Source organism: Ascaphus truei, chromosome 3 (genome assembly GCF_040206685.1).
Source record: "Ascaphus truei isolate aAscTru1 chromosome 3, aAscTru1.hap1, whole genome shotgun sequence".
Classification (NCBI taxonomy): domain Eukaryota; kingdom Metazoa; phylum Chordata; class Amphibia; order Anura; family Ascaphidae; genus Ascaphus; species Ascaphus truei.
The window spans coordinates 186,658,988-186,674,477 of record NC_134485.1 but is presented as its reverse complement, the minus strand read 5'-3'; the positions used below and the strand labels follow the sequence as shown (position 1 = coordinate 186,674,477).

The 15,490-nt window shown below is 45.6% G+C and overlaps 1 protein-coding gene across 1 annotated transcript in view; it reads right to left on the bottom strand.

The window, feature by feature from the left end:
* PPM1E (protein phosphatase, Mg2+/Mn2+ dependent 1E) overlaps nucleotides 1-15,490 on the bottom strand; it is a 388,527-nt gene that overhangs the window by 9,999 nt on the left and 363,038 nt on the right. Inside the window, exons 5-6 of the mRNA XM_075589782.1 lie at nucleotides 8,201-8,344; nucleotides 85-178 (exon numbers count right to left, since the gene is read on the bottom strand). Of these exons, the coding sequence (XP_075445897.1) occupies nucleotides 85-178; nucleotides 8,201-8,344 (238 nt within the window). The remainder of the gene's footprint in view (nucleotides 1-84; nucleotides 179-8,200; nucleotides 8,345-15,490) is intronic.

Below are 15,490 nucleotides of genomic sequence, written 5' to 3'. Positions count from 1 at the left end.
TGAGATCATCAGAGGCATAATTAAAACAAACGCCACGAGGAGACAGAGATGAAGCGAGAGAAATTAATTAAAACTAATTCCTACCGATAGCTCTGGAGACAGACAGGCTTCCGTTAACTCTCCACGCTCCGAACCAGACGACGCAGCCTCCCAGGGCCTCAATACGATGCTTCTCATCCTAGACACCAAAACACAGGGAAGATGCAACAGTTCTATCTACAGAAAAGCTCTTTAAGTCATTATCTGTTAATCATATCTGAACAGATAATGGCCTCCCACTGGCCCTCGCACTACCTGCTTCTGCTAATTTCACTGCAATACTAAAGCAGCAGAGGGCAATTTTTCACAGTCAAAGTCACTTTTCAGATAATATAATACAGCTATTTAAAAAAAAGTCACACTATTAATTGAAGTATAAAGATGTTTGTTATATATATTTATATTTTTTATATATATATAATATATATATATATATATATATATATTTATATATATATATATATATATATATATATATATATATATATATATATATATATATATATATATATATGTATGTGCATGTGTATATATATTTTTTATTTTACTTATCTTTCTTTAATTGTTTATTGCAATTATTTTTATTTAAGTTATTAATTTCTTTTGCATCATATGTCCTTTTTTTCCACATTGACCTGCATGTATATTAGTATGGGCAGTACTAGTTTTTCTGACCAGTCTTCATGTCTGTTCAGCCTTTGTGAGAATATTTGACATTTTATTATGGGGAGTTTATTCTCTCCTTTTAGATATTTAGACAATCTTTTTCTCAATACTTGGCTTTTTGGCTCTTATGTATAGCTCTTCTAGCATGTTAAATCTTTTCATGTTAGAATTGCGTTTTTCTTGTGTCTCAGATACTTATTTCCTATATTACTCATGTCTGCCTTCATTTCAGACCTACAGTACTCCAGTTACCCCTCCCATCAAGGAGGAGCCATGACGCAATTCTATCAGCTGTGGTGTCTCCGGCTGGCTCACTCATTGTGAAGAATATAAGAGATGGACTTGGGGAAGTGACACCTTAAGGCTTTGTCCCCGTTGGCGCTAAGCGCGCTCATCCTTGGAGAGCTCTCCAAGCATGAGCGCCGGGTGTCCTTTAAATTTTCGCAAGCACTCGCGGGGGGGACAGGGGGAAACGCTGCAGGGGAAGCCGAGCACGCTAGAAAGTTTAAATAATTTGTTTACTTAAGCGCCGATGAGCGTGTGTGCCCGCGCATACGCGCGCACATCGCGTGAGCAGGGACTTGCATATACTGTATATACTCCCTTGAGAAAGGTCCTGTGTCAAGGACCGAAACGTCGGGTTTATGTGCCAGTTTTTCTACTGAATACACGCTTTTTTTGTACCTCCTGAGTGTGCTGTCTCCTTCTTGCCTCGTGATCTTGGGATCCTGGATTTACTCGGTAAGGAACCTATCTATGCATTATTTGTATGGGACAAGCACCCATTTCCAGTTTATGTGTGTGCCATCTGCCAATTTTTATATATGTATGTATATATATATATATATATATATATATATATGTATGTATATAAATATATATATATATATATATATATATATATACATATACAAGTCACCTCGCCAAGCGCCGCCCGCTCAGCGCTAGCGGGGACGCAGCTTTACATTCCCTTCACGCTCGGGGGAGATATACTTTCTGTTATAGCAACACAGTCTCTTTTCAAAAAAAGAAACTGCGACAGAGGGAGAAAATAAGCTTATAAATAATATTGCCAATCTGGCCCCACGACATCATTAGAGTTTAATCTTTGTCCAGGTTTCCTAACCCTAATTCTGGTTCATGAAAGCTCTGTTTCTCTACGGATAACGGCGAGTTGGAAAACACACTGGAAATCCGTCATGATGACGGTTAGGTTGGCAATACTGCATAAGACTTGCCTGCATATTGTATGTTATAAGCAAATGGGCTGCGATTCTTCAGCCAATAGATTGCTCCAGATGTATCAAAGAAAAATTCCTATTGATTTGAATGGGATTTTCTTTTTTTGCATCAATTTTTCCTTGATACATTGTCAAGTACTCATCTGTTGGGGTTGTGTTGACATGCTTGGAGACTTTCCGTTTGTTACCCCAATATGTGACTACATAAAACCCTCTGTTTTATGATGAACCAAGGAATCTATTTATTAAAGTGATTGCACTGTAAAGCAGCAAACCTGCAAAAGCCGCTCTTCTGCCGACTTGTGTTTTATAAAAAAAAATAAGGATTGAAGTAGGGTAACAGGAGCAGAACCGTGTTGATTTCATCTCTGGGGACCCCCTCCTTCCTGAGATAATTACCACAGTAGGTGCTGCCAGTAAGAGCCCCGGCTGGGCGATTAATATGGAGGTTTAAAAGTCCCGCTTCTTGCAGGCCAATAGAAGGCCACAACGTCATCCCTTGTGACTTCCTATTGGCCCAAGTGACGCGAAAGCTTTAAACTGCGCAGAGATACCGGCTGCATTAACGGCATTAAGTATCTTGGGCAGCAGGGGGTCCCCGGAGTTGAAACCAACGTGGTTCAGCTCCGCAGACCCCCTGCTTTAAATATATATATATGCTGGCACATGAGAGCCTATCTCATACACGCTATTTATTGCTGTACCTTTGTGAGTGGGCATTTTATAGATTTTATGTTCCTTTAATACATTTTTATTATGGTAATGCACTAGGTGTGCGCCTGTTTCTTTCTTTTTATTTTTTCTAGATATCATTAGGGACTGGTGATCCCTTCGAAACGGGCTGCAAGAACCTGGAGTCTATGCCATTGGAACAGGACTTTATGTACTAAAGGTTTTTTAATCTTCATTTTTATTTTTTGACAATTTTTTCTACATTTTTCACATATTAAATTAATTTTTTGATATTTTCATCTATTTTTTATAGGGTCCTATTGTCAAGAGATAGCACTATTATTGTATTAGTTTATTGTCTGTATCATAGTGTATTAGCCTACATCTAGCCGCCCCGCTAAGCACATTCATGATTAGCAACTGGTTCTTCTAAGATTTCATTTTTAATCAGGATACTTTAGAGGCGCTACTTCTATTTCTGCTTGTTTTTATATATATATATATATATATATATATATATATATATATATATATATATATATATATATATATATATATATATATATATATATATATATATATATATATATATATATATATATATATATATATATATATATATATATATATATATATATATATATATATATATATATATATATATATATATATATATATATATATATATATATATATATATATATATATATATATATATATATATATATATATATATATATATATACAGTGTTCGACAATTGTATACATTTACTCGCCCGGGGCGGGTGGATTTAACCCCCGGGCGAGTAACTATTGGCCCAAGCAGCACACGTGTTTTTTTTTTTTAAATTCCCCCGTTCGCGCTGAAATTTCCCTGCTCGCGCTAAAAAAAAAAAAAAAAAAAAAAAAAAAAACTCCCCTACCTGACTCCTGATTGGCGCGCGCTCCAGGCTTTGTGGGCGCGCGGCCAGGCTCTATATGAGCCCGCCCCCAACGAGCGGCCATTCTGCCTGGAGCTTTGTTGGAGGGTAAGTACTCTCCATGCTGCGGCCCCTCTGCTCCTTCCCTGCGATCCCCCTGGTCCCCACATGGCTCCCTACTCCCCACCGCGGAAGCTCTCCTGTCCCATTCCCCTCCTCCTGTCCCCTGCTCCTGTCCCCTCCTCCTGTCCCCTGTCCCCTCCTCCTGCTCCCTTCCCCTCTTCCTGCTCCTGTCCCCTTGCCCTCCTCCTGTCCCCTTCCCCTCGATCCACCGATCGATGTCAGGGGCGGGAGGTCCCCGCTGCTGCAGCCCGGTTGGCTTGCGGGGGGGGGGCTCGGCCCTCACCACGTGCCTCCCATGCGTCCCCTACCTTCATGATGGCGCAGCCGCCGCATGAGGTGGGGGGATGTTGGCCTGGCCCCCCCCCGCCACGAGCATCATGCCGCCGCGGGCTGGGGGGGAAGAAGCAGCCTGCAGCTTGGCCAGGCACTGTGACATGCCGGCGAGGGGAGCAGGGCAGTGGCGGCCACGGCGGGGCTGACTGTCACCTGGGGCGCCCAGTGGGGGATACCTCGCCACGTGCCTCCCACCCACCCTGCTGATTGGGGGGGAAGGATGTCGGCCTGCCCCCCACACGAGCGGGAGAGGGGCGCGGGTGGGTGGGGGATTTGCGTGGTGCTGGTCGCGGCCTTTCCTCCCCTGTGTGTGTGTGAGAATGTGTATGTGTGTGTGTGTGGGAGAATGTGTGTGTGTGAATGAATGTATGTGTGTATGGGAGTATGTGTATGTGTGTGACACCAGAGGTCCCCCCCAGTCAGTAACCCCCCCCAGTCAGTCACCCCCCCAGTTAGTAACCCCCCCAGTCAGTAACCTTCCCCCCAGTCAGTCAGTCACCCCCCCCTGTCAGTCACCCCCCAGTCAGTGTCAGTCACCCCCCAACCCCAGTCAGTGTCAGTCACCCCCCACCCCCAGTCAGTGTCAGTCACCCCCCACCCCCAGTCAGTGTCAGTCACCCCCCACCCCCAGTCAGTGTCAGTCACCCCCCACCCCCAGTCAGTGTCAGTCACCCCCAACCCCCAGTCAGTGTCAGTCACCCCCCACCCCCAGTCAGTGTCAGTCACCCCCCACCCCCAGTCAGTGTCAGTCACCCCCCCACCCCCAGTCAGTGTCAGTCACCCCCCCCACCCCCAGTCAGTGTCAGTCACCCCCCACCCCCAGTCAGTGTCAGTCACCCTCCCACCCCCAGTCAGTGTCAGTCACCCCCCCCCCACCCCCAGTCAGTGTCAGTCACCCCCCCAACCCCAGTCAGTGTCAGTCACCCCCCCAACCCCAGTCAGTGTCAGTCACCCCCCCACCCCCAGTCAGTGTCAGTCACCCCCCACCCCCAGTCAGTGTCAGTCACCCCCCCACCCCCTGTCAGTGTCAGTCACCCCCCCCCAACCCCAGTCAGTGTCAGTCACCCCCCCACCCCCAGTCAGTGTCAGTCACCCCCCCACCCCCAGTCAGTGTCAGTCACCCCCCCACCCCCAGTCAGTGTCAGTCACCCCCCCCACCCCAGTCAGTGTCAGTCACCCCCCACCCCCAGTCAGTGTCAGTCACCCCCCACCCCCAGTCAGTGTCAGTCACCCCCAACCCCCAGTCAGTGTCAGTCACCCCCCACCCCCAGTCAGTGTCAGTCACCCCCCACCCCCAGTCAGTGTCAGTCCCCCCCAACCCCCAGTCAGTGTCAGTCACCCCCCACCCCCAGTCAGTGTCAGTCACCACCCCACCCCCAGTCAGTGTCAGTCACCCCCCACCCCCAGTCAGTGTCAGTCACCCCCCCACCCCCAGTCAGTGTCAGTCACCCCCCCACCCCCTGTCAGTGTCAGTCACCCCCCCAACCCCAGTCAGTGTCAGTCACCCCCCCACCCCCAGTCAGTGTCAGTCACCCCCCCACCCCCAGTCAGTGTCAGTGACCCCCCCACCCCCAGTCAGTGTCAGTCACCCCCCCACCCCCAGTCAGTGTCAGTCACCCCCCCACCCCTAGTCAGTGTCAGTCACCCCCCCACCCCAGTCAGTGTCAGTCACCCCCCACACCCAGTCAGTGTCAGTCACCCCCCCACCCCCAGTCAGTGTCAGTCACCCCCCCACCCCCAGTCAGTGTCAGTCACCCCCCCACCCCCAGTCAGTGTCAGTCACCCCCCCACCCCAGTCAGTGTCAGTCACCCCCCACCCCCAGTCAGTGTCAGTCACCCCCCACCCCCAGTCAGTGTCAGTCACCCCCAACCCCCAGTCAGTGTCAGTCACCCCCAACCCCCAGTCAGTGTCAGTCACCCCCAACCCCCAGTCAGTGTCAGTCACCCCCCACCCCCAGTCAATGTCAGTCACCCCCCACCCCCAGTCAGTGTCAGTCACCCCCAACCCCCAGTCAGTGTCAGTCACCCCCCACCCCCAGTCAGTGTCAGTCACCACCCCACCCCCAGTCAGTGTCAGTCACCCCCCACCCCCAGTCAGTGTCAGTCACCCCCCCACCCCCAGTCAGTGTCAGTCACCACCCCACCCCCAGTCAGTGTCAGTCAGCCCCCCACCCCCAGTCAGTGTCAGTCACCCCCCACCCCCAGTCAGTGTCAGTCACTCACCCACCCAGTCACCCCTGCCCCACCCAGCCACTCACCCAGCCTCTCTCTCTGTGTATCACCCACCCTCTGTGTGTGTCACCCACCGTTTCTCTCCTCTGTCTCCCCCACACTCTCTCTCCCCCCCACACACTCTCTCTCCCCCCCACACTCTCTCTCTCCCCCCACACTCTCTCTCTCCCCCCAACACTCTCTCTCTCCCCCCCACACGCTCTCTCTCCCCCCCACATGCTCTCTCCCCCCCACACTCTCTCTCTCCCACACACTCTCTCTCTCTCTCCCCCACACTCTCTCTCTCCCCCACTCTCTCTCTCTCTCTCCCCCACTCTCTCTCTCTCCCCCCCACTCTCTCTCTCCCCCTCCCACACTCTCTCTTTCCCCAACACTCTCTCTCCCTCTCTCCCCCACACTCTCTCTCCCTCTCTCCCCCACACTCTCTCTCTCTCCCCCACACACTCTCTCTCTCCCCCACACACTCTCTCTCCCCCACACTCTCTCTCTCCCCCCCACACACTCTCTCTCCCCCCCCACACTCTCTCTCCCCCCCACACACTCTCTCTCCCCCCCCACACTCTCTCTCCCCCACACTCTCTCTCCCTCCCCCACACTCTCTCTCCCTCTCTCTCCCACACTCTCTCCCTCTCTCCCCCACACTCTCTCTCTCTCTCCCCCACACTCTCTCTCTCTCTCCCCCACACTCTCTCTCTCTCCCCCACACTCTCTCCCCCACACTCTCTCTCCCTCTCTCCCACACACTCTCTCTCCCTCTCTCCCCCACACTCTCTCTCCCTCTCTCCCCCACACTCTCTCTCCCTCTCTCCCCCACACTCTCTCTCCCTCACACTCTCTCTCCCTCTCTCCCCAACACTCTCTCTCCCTCTCCCCAACACGCTCTCTCCCTCTTCCCCACACTCTCTCTCTCTCTCTCTCCCCCACACTCTCTCTCTCTCTCCCCCACACTCTCTCTCTCTGTCACTCCCACACTCTCTCTCTCTGTCACTCACACTCTGGATCTCTTATTTACCCTATATATCTTAACTGCCCTATACTACACCGAAATCTTAACTACCCTATACTGCTTTCTTCCAGATCTGGCTCAAGCTTCACACGGAAGACATCGGAACCCCCCCTAACCCAGAAGACAGGTAATGAACACCTCCCCAATGTATAACATTGCGGGAATGAGCGTACCTGGACATTGAGGGACTGCGGATCAGGTAAGATCCCAGGTGGGATTGCTGCTTTAGATATTGTGAAGCGGGGACATCCAGACATTGGTTAAGGGGTTCAGGAAACTAGTCATTCACACCTGGCTTTTATTTCTAGATCCGACATTTACACACACACACACACACACATGTAACAAGGACTAATTGTAGTATAATGTAATACAATAAATACATTTATGTCAAAAACGAATGTTCTGACTAGGAATTTATTAAATGTATTTTATTTATATATTTTATTTTAAAGCGGGGTTGGGGGTGGGACTAGGGGCGGGGTTGGGGACGGGACTAGGGGCGGGGTTGGGGGCGGGACTAGGTGGCGAGTAGATTTTTGGGTTGGGCGAGTAGATTTTTGGGTGATTTGTCGAACACTGTATATATATATTAAAGTGTTCCTTTAACTCATATATCCCCCTCTTGCCTCCTCAGCATGTCCTGCTCTTGTTTGTAAAAAAAAAAATATATATATATATATATATATATATATATATATATATATATATATACTTTGTTTAGTCGACTGTACTGGACTCCATTTTAACCTCATGGCCCCTAATATTTCAATATTTATATGTCCTGAGCGGAGCATCAGATTTTAAAACAGCATTGTAACATAAAAAATATGAAATGAGCAGTGTGTACTGCTGCTTTAAGTGAAGTGCCATTAATGTCCAAAGATAATACTGCTGTATTTACTAAAAAGTAAGAAAGGTGTACATATGGGTGAGTGTTGATGAAATGCAGCCTCCCCTGTTCTTACCTCTCTGTCTGGTTTATGGGGTTTCATTAGCTCCACGGCTTGACCTCTTCGTACCAGCATCACCTGGGAGTCACCCAGCCAAGCTACATGCAGCATGTTACCTCTGATAAACGTCACCACACCAGTCGTTCCACAACGAAGATTCTGTGATGACAATAAATAAATTGCTTAATATTATACTAAACTCACTTTTAATAAAAGTAACAGAAAACAGCTGATAGGGTTAATGATACTGAATTGGTGAAACAAGACGACAAATTTGGGACGAGGCTTGATAAATATACAAGCCACAGTATAGTGCTGATCTACACCAGCAATACAACATTTCTAAAAATAAACGAATATATATATATATATTGTATTGCATGTCTTTATTTATATAGCGCCATAAATGTACATAGCGCTTCACAGTAGTAATACATATCATATAAATAACAAAAAAATATACATAACAGATCATGGGAATAAGTGCTTCAGACATAAAAGTAACATTAAGGAAGAGGAGTCCCTGCTCAGAGGAGCACACACACACACACACACACACACACACACACACACACACACACACACACACACACACACACACACACACACACACACACACACACACACACACACACACACACACACACACACACACATATCCAAATAGGAGCACACAGGTGTACAAAAAAAAGAATAAACAATTTATTAGATAATGTCAAAACAGAGGGGAAAGATTAAAACGGAGGGGGACTCCAAACAACCTCCTCTAATCAGCAAAGGGACAAACAGGTGAGCAGTGGACAACCCATGTATGTAAATAAGACCAACATAGGGTACAGATAAGTATCCAAATATGCAAGCAGTAAGAATAATACAAAGTAACCTCTCTTGAGATCAGATGTATAACAACCAAACATATGGTAGGCACAAGGGCAGGGTACGACCTAAATTACACACACACACACACGCACACGCACACGCACACGCACACGCACACGCACACGCACACACACACACACAAAAAGCAGCTATCTGAATGGTCCAAAGAATCTTGTAACTGTGTTTAAATAATAACATGGGTTGTCCACTGCTCACCTGTTTGTCCCTTTGCTGATTACAGGAGGTTGTTTGGAGTCCCCCTCCGTTTTAATCTTTCCCCTCTGTTTTTACATTATCTAATAAATTGTTTATTCTTTTTTGGTACACCTGTGTGCTCCTATTTGGATATGTGTGTATGCAAAGATGTAGCAGAGGTTATTAGTCCCGTTAATGCGATACAATGCGTTAACACTACCATGTTGCTACCACCTGTTTTATTGCGAGAGCCATTGAAAACAAGAATTAACCACAATATTTACCATGTTATACCATGGGGGGAAATAACACTGGCTGCATCGGTATATATCTCCAAAAGCCTTAAACCACAATTCTACTGAAATTAAAAGGAGTGTTTTCTTTGATGCATTTGGAGCTATCATTTCCATCAGATTTGCATCACTTTTGCCTTTATACATATAGCCCAATACTACTTGTTAGTTTCTTTGAGGAGGTTAGTAGGAATTTAGACCAGGGTAATGCAGTTGATGTGGTGTATTTAGATTTTGCAAAGGCTACTTCAAGGTTTAATACGGGATAATATTCAGGAATACCTACAGTAATGGAAAACAAAATGATAAGTAATAGTCAGCATGGATTTATGAAGGATAGATCATGCCAAACTAACCTTATTAGTTTCTTTGAGGAGGCAAGTAGGAATTTAGACCAGGGTAGTGCAGTTGATGTTGTCTACTTAGATTTTGCAAAGGCTTTTGATACGGTTCCACACGAGGGTAGCGTATAAAATAAAGCAAATTGGACCTGGATTGAAAACTGGTTGAAGTTTACTCAGAGTTGCAATAAGTGGAACTTTTTCAGGTTGGACTAAGGTCGTGATTGGAGAACCTCAGGGATCGGTACTGGGACCCCTGCTTTTTAACTTGTTTATTATGACCTTGAGGTTGGCATCGAGAGCAAAGTCTCCATCTTTGCTGATTACACTAAATTGTGTAAGGTAATAGAATCAGAGCAGGATGTAATTTCTCTTCAGAAGGACTTGGAGAGACTGGAAATGTGGGCAGGTAAATGGCAGATTAGGATTAATACAGATAAATGTAAGGTTACAGTATGCATTTGGGAAACAAAAATAAACAGGCGACTTACAAATTAAATGGGGATAAATTGGGGGAATCCCTGATGGAGAAAGATTTAGGAGTGCTTGTAGACAGCAGGCTTAGCAATAGTGCCCAAAGTCATGCAGTAGCTGCAAAGGCAAACAAGATCTTATCTTGCATTAAACTGGCAATGGATAAAAGGGAAGTAAACATAATTATGCCCCTTTACAAAGCATTAGTAAGACCACAACATGAATATGGAGCACAATTGTGGTCACCACTCCTTAGAAAAGATATTATGGAACAAGAGAAAGTGCAGAGAAGAGACACCAAATTAATAAAGGGGATGGACAATCTAACTTATGAGGAGAGGCTAGCTAAATTAGATTTGTTTATATTAGAAACGAGACGTCTAAGAGAGGATATGATAACTATATACAAATATATTCAAGGATAATAAAAGGAGCTTTCAAATGAATTATTCATCCCACGGGCAATAAAAAGGACTCAGGGTCATCCCTTAAGGCTGGAGGAAAGGAGATTTCACCAGCAACAGTAAGTAAGGGCAGTTAAAATGTGGAAATTCATTACCAATGGAGACTGTGACAGCAGATACAATAAATATGTTCAAAAAAAGGTTGGATATCTTTTTAGAATGGAAAAGTATACTGTACATGGATATACCTAATAAATAAACATGGAGAGTAGATAGAGTGACGCTCAATAACCGTGTGTGCACACATACATCTTGATAGTTGAAAAAGATAATCCAAGTAGGAACACAGTATTTAATCCATAGGCTCATATATATAGCATCATCATATCAGGGGGGGGCAAAAATAAAGACCTAGCGGTCAGTCTGCCTGACTACCGCAAAGATGGTCAATATTGCACATCCCACACTTAAAACATAAATCTCCCTATGGGGGTATCAGGTAATACGATAAGGGCTAATGCCCATTACCTGCCCTGGGGGTATACTGGAATCTGGAGCGCCAAAGCCGGATGATGGTTCCTCTGCGTGCAGTCCTGAAGTCTTGAAACAATGGAGATGAAGGAAAGCAAAGGATGCACTACAACTGGAAAGGTATTTGACAAAATATGTTGGGCAAACTCCAAAATAAAATAGAGGGTATTTATTGAATTTATTGGGTATTTATTGAATGGACTCACAATGGGTGTATATAACAGCCGCAAGCTGTTATATACACCCATTGTGAGTCCATTCAATAAATACCCTCTATTTTATTTTGGAGTTTGCCCAACATATTTTGTCAAATACCTTTCCAGTTGCAGTGCATCCTTTGCTTTCCTTCATCTCCAATAAATAAACATGGAATGGATGTTGATCCAGACAGCAAACTGATTACCAATATTTGGAGTCAGGAAGGAATTTATTTTTCCCCTTATGAGATATCATTGGATGATATTTCATTGGGGTTTTTTTGTTTGCCTTCCTCTGGATCAATATACTGTAAGTACAAATATAGGATAAAGTATTTGTCGTCTAAATTTAGCATAGGTTGAACTTGATGAAAGTTTGTCTTTCCAAGCCCAAGATTTGCATTTAGGAGGGCCAATACTTTGGCCACATCCCTCTCCAAAAGTCTTTATCAGTCACAACCTCAATCCAGAGTTAGAAATATACCCAAAGGTTTCTTTAAATGTGGCTTTTGTAAATGCTGCCAATACGCATTACCTACTAAAAAAGTTCAAACCGCCTCCACTAATACCAAATTTAGAATTTCAACTTTTATAAACTGTCACATGAGCTATGTTGTATATGTGATTCTATGTGGTTGCAATGCTAAATATTACACAAAAGAATATCTGAACACATCAGACTGATTAACAAAAAGGATATTTTACATCCGGTATCCAAACATTTTACATTATGCTCATCTGGCAGTTTAGAGAATTGTAGATTTTTTGGCATTGCACATATCCCCACACATGTTAGAGGTGGGGATAGATTGAACAGGTTAAATAAAATGGAGATGCAATGGATCTTTTCTCTAAATACTCTCCAGCCTCATGGTTTTAATGTCTACTGGGAACTGCAACATTTCCTCCATGACTAATACATACATCCAGTTCTCATTGATTATCATGTCCCATTAAACATTTCCTTCCCCCCCCCCCCCACCCCTCCCTTTCACTCATTCACTCCCCATTATAGAACACTATTTATTGTGTATATTAATATGTAAGGAGTTTCCTTTTTTCAACCATCTACTATATAACTACTGTATGTAACATACACACAGGTAAATGGGTGCTGTCACGGAATACCATAACTTAACACAGGGATAGAGGCACCAGACAGCACTAAGCAGTTCAATAAATAATTTTTATTCCAGCTGGAGCCAGCAAGCACAACACAAAAACACAAATCAGTGTCACTAAATACATGGAATACGGGGGGATTTCTAGCTGGCTAGGTGCTGAGCATCACATTGAAGGGTTACCCGGGGTTTGCTTCCACACTCCGTAGGGGTAGGGACCATCCAGATCTCACTAGTGCAATTCGCGGCAGTGCACTTTCAAATCTCCCGCTGAAAAAAACCTGCTCTTTGCTTCTCCGGCAACACACAGTCCATAGCACAAAGCTGTGAGCAGGCCCCTGCAGCCTTCAATGATCTTACCAATGAGCTGTGGCTAACCACAACTGCATGCAGATTGCCACAACCCATTGCAGCTCTCTGTGACATGAACTTGCCTGGAACAAGGTAAGAACCAACAAAACATTTTTTTTTTAAAGTAATAAGCAGAACCCTACAGACTCGGACTGACCCCCATAGTCCTCTGCACTCATTCAGATGCATCTGCAAACACCAAATCCTTTCACAGCTAGCAGGGATCAGACATTTAACTAGTCTATGGAAAAGTATTTCCCTAGGCCAGTGTTTTTCAACCAGGGTTCCTAGGAAACTTTGGGTTCCCTGGGCATCCCCAAAGGGTACCCTGTAATTTTCAGGAAATTTTAAATACGTGGGTGGGGCTCCTTACAATGCATCTGATCTCAGACGCACTATTAGAGAGGGTTGGGGTTCCTTACAATGCATCTGATCTCAGATGTGCTATTAGAGAGGGTTGGGGTGTCACGGGAGACCAAGCTTTTTAACACCTTTTACCATCTGGATCCTTTGATTGAATAAAGCATGAAATAAAATAAATTGTATTTATTCACATAAAGAGCACACACAACTTGAATTACCAAAATATCACAAATAAACACTTACTCTAACGAAATAAAATAGTCCTTGAACAAAAGTTCTTAAAATGCAGGTTCCAGGTATCAATTCCCAGAGCGGGGTTGATACACAAACGGAGTCCTTTGGCTAGGGCGCAACTTGCCAGCCCTATAACTCTGCCAAATGTAATAATTTTGTTCTGTCCTTGCACTGCAGACTCTAGCTCAGATCAATCTTCTTCACCTGATGGAACTAACTTCTAATGGCTGCACCAGCTTTTGAAACTTCACATGCCCCATCTTTACAGTCTGCAGCGAATCACAGCGTGGGAATTACTACTCTCACCTATGGGCATGCTCCGCCAGTACTTCAGGTAGCCTGGCAGAAGCTTCAATGTATGCTGCGAGCATGTGCCAACTTTGCCCCTAAGCCGCTTAGCATATCTAGCCAGGCCTACTTCCTTGTCGTAAATCAGTAGTTAGATTGACAGTCTTACCCCAGAGTAAAACTCCTCCCCCAAATGACGTTTAAAAACTGCTTTTACATATCTAAATGTACTCCTAACTTCAGTTCTGTAGCCACGCCCCTGGCCTTCTATACCCTCTTGTCAAGATATGCTTTGAGGCTCAGCCCCCTGTGTAGATAACTGTGCTATATTTCACACCCAATCCTCCAGACATGGCCTTAGCTGTCTCTACTAACCATATACACTAGGCCTGCAAATAGGTGTTAACATACCACAAACTCACTCTTTGTACTTTTCACACCCAACTCCAATCAAGCCCTTTCAGCTTCCTATGCAAATGGGGTTCTTAGCCATGCTCAATGATTTCCTCTGACCTAACTTCATACCTATAAATCTTGGGAGGTGGCTAAAACCCATTCTCTTTTCCCCCTTATTCAAAAACATTGTTACCATCATTCCTACAGTTAACACATGATATGATTCTTGCCACCTTATCCCTGGTGGACACACACACAGACAATTCTAACACATTACAGGCTTGCAGCACTCAGTTGGCTGCGGAGCTGACACTCTACGCTTTAACTCAAAATGTAACCCCTACAACTCTCTCCACCTTATCCCTGGTGAGAGAGTTACGGAACCCCTCACTGGGTCCTGGGATTCGGGCATATCCCAGGACCTGGAATGTAACCCAGTTCCCTGCCCTGTTTTACTGCCCTGGTTTGTGCTGAAGCAGGGGGATTTGGCAGTGAGCTGCAACCTGCATTCCAGGGAGGATTTTAGCCAGGGGTTTGTGTTCTTCATGTCCTCAGGAATCTGGGGAGATTCTTGAGTGCATGTTTCAGGGTAACACGCAACACGGGCCCCTCGTCTACTCAAACACACCCTGACAACAGTTTACCGTAAAATCATCCCCGACTCTCACGCCTGGCACATCCCCGCTGTTTAGCACTCCTGGAACAGTAAAACCACATACATCTTTATTATGCCAAGAGTTATATACCACAATTGGGTTGAAGAGCTGACACTCACAATTCCCCACGGGCACATTTTAGACAGGTTAAAATACATTTTAGGACTGCAGTCAGCTGTGGCCCGCAGCACTGACACTCCACAGTCACCTTTTATGACTCAGGCCCCCCCAGCTTGGGCATAATGCTTTTATTGGTGGCCTGGGGACCCTTTCATCATCACACCACCCCACCTCAAAGCGTAGGCGCTGGCCCATCCGCCCAATCCAGCAGTTTGATGGGCAGCACAGCTATTGAGGTTAACAGTTCAACAGGACGGTCCTTTTGGAATAGTTCATCTGCACTGCCGTGCCCACTGTCTCCCTCCCCTACTGGGCTGAGCACAGCCCTGATGCCAACATCCGGGGCATCTCTCTGTATGCAAAACTTGTTTGAAACTGGTGGTGCAGCTAGGGACAGGGCATGGATCAGTGCGGTCTTTAATGCCTGCAAAGCAACTCTGCAAGCGGGAGACCAGACAACCA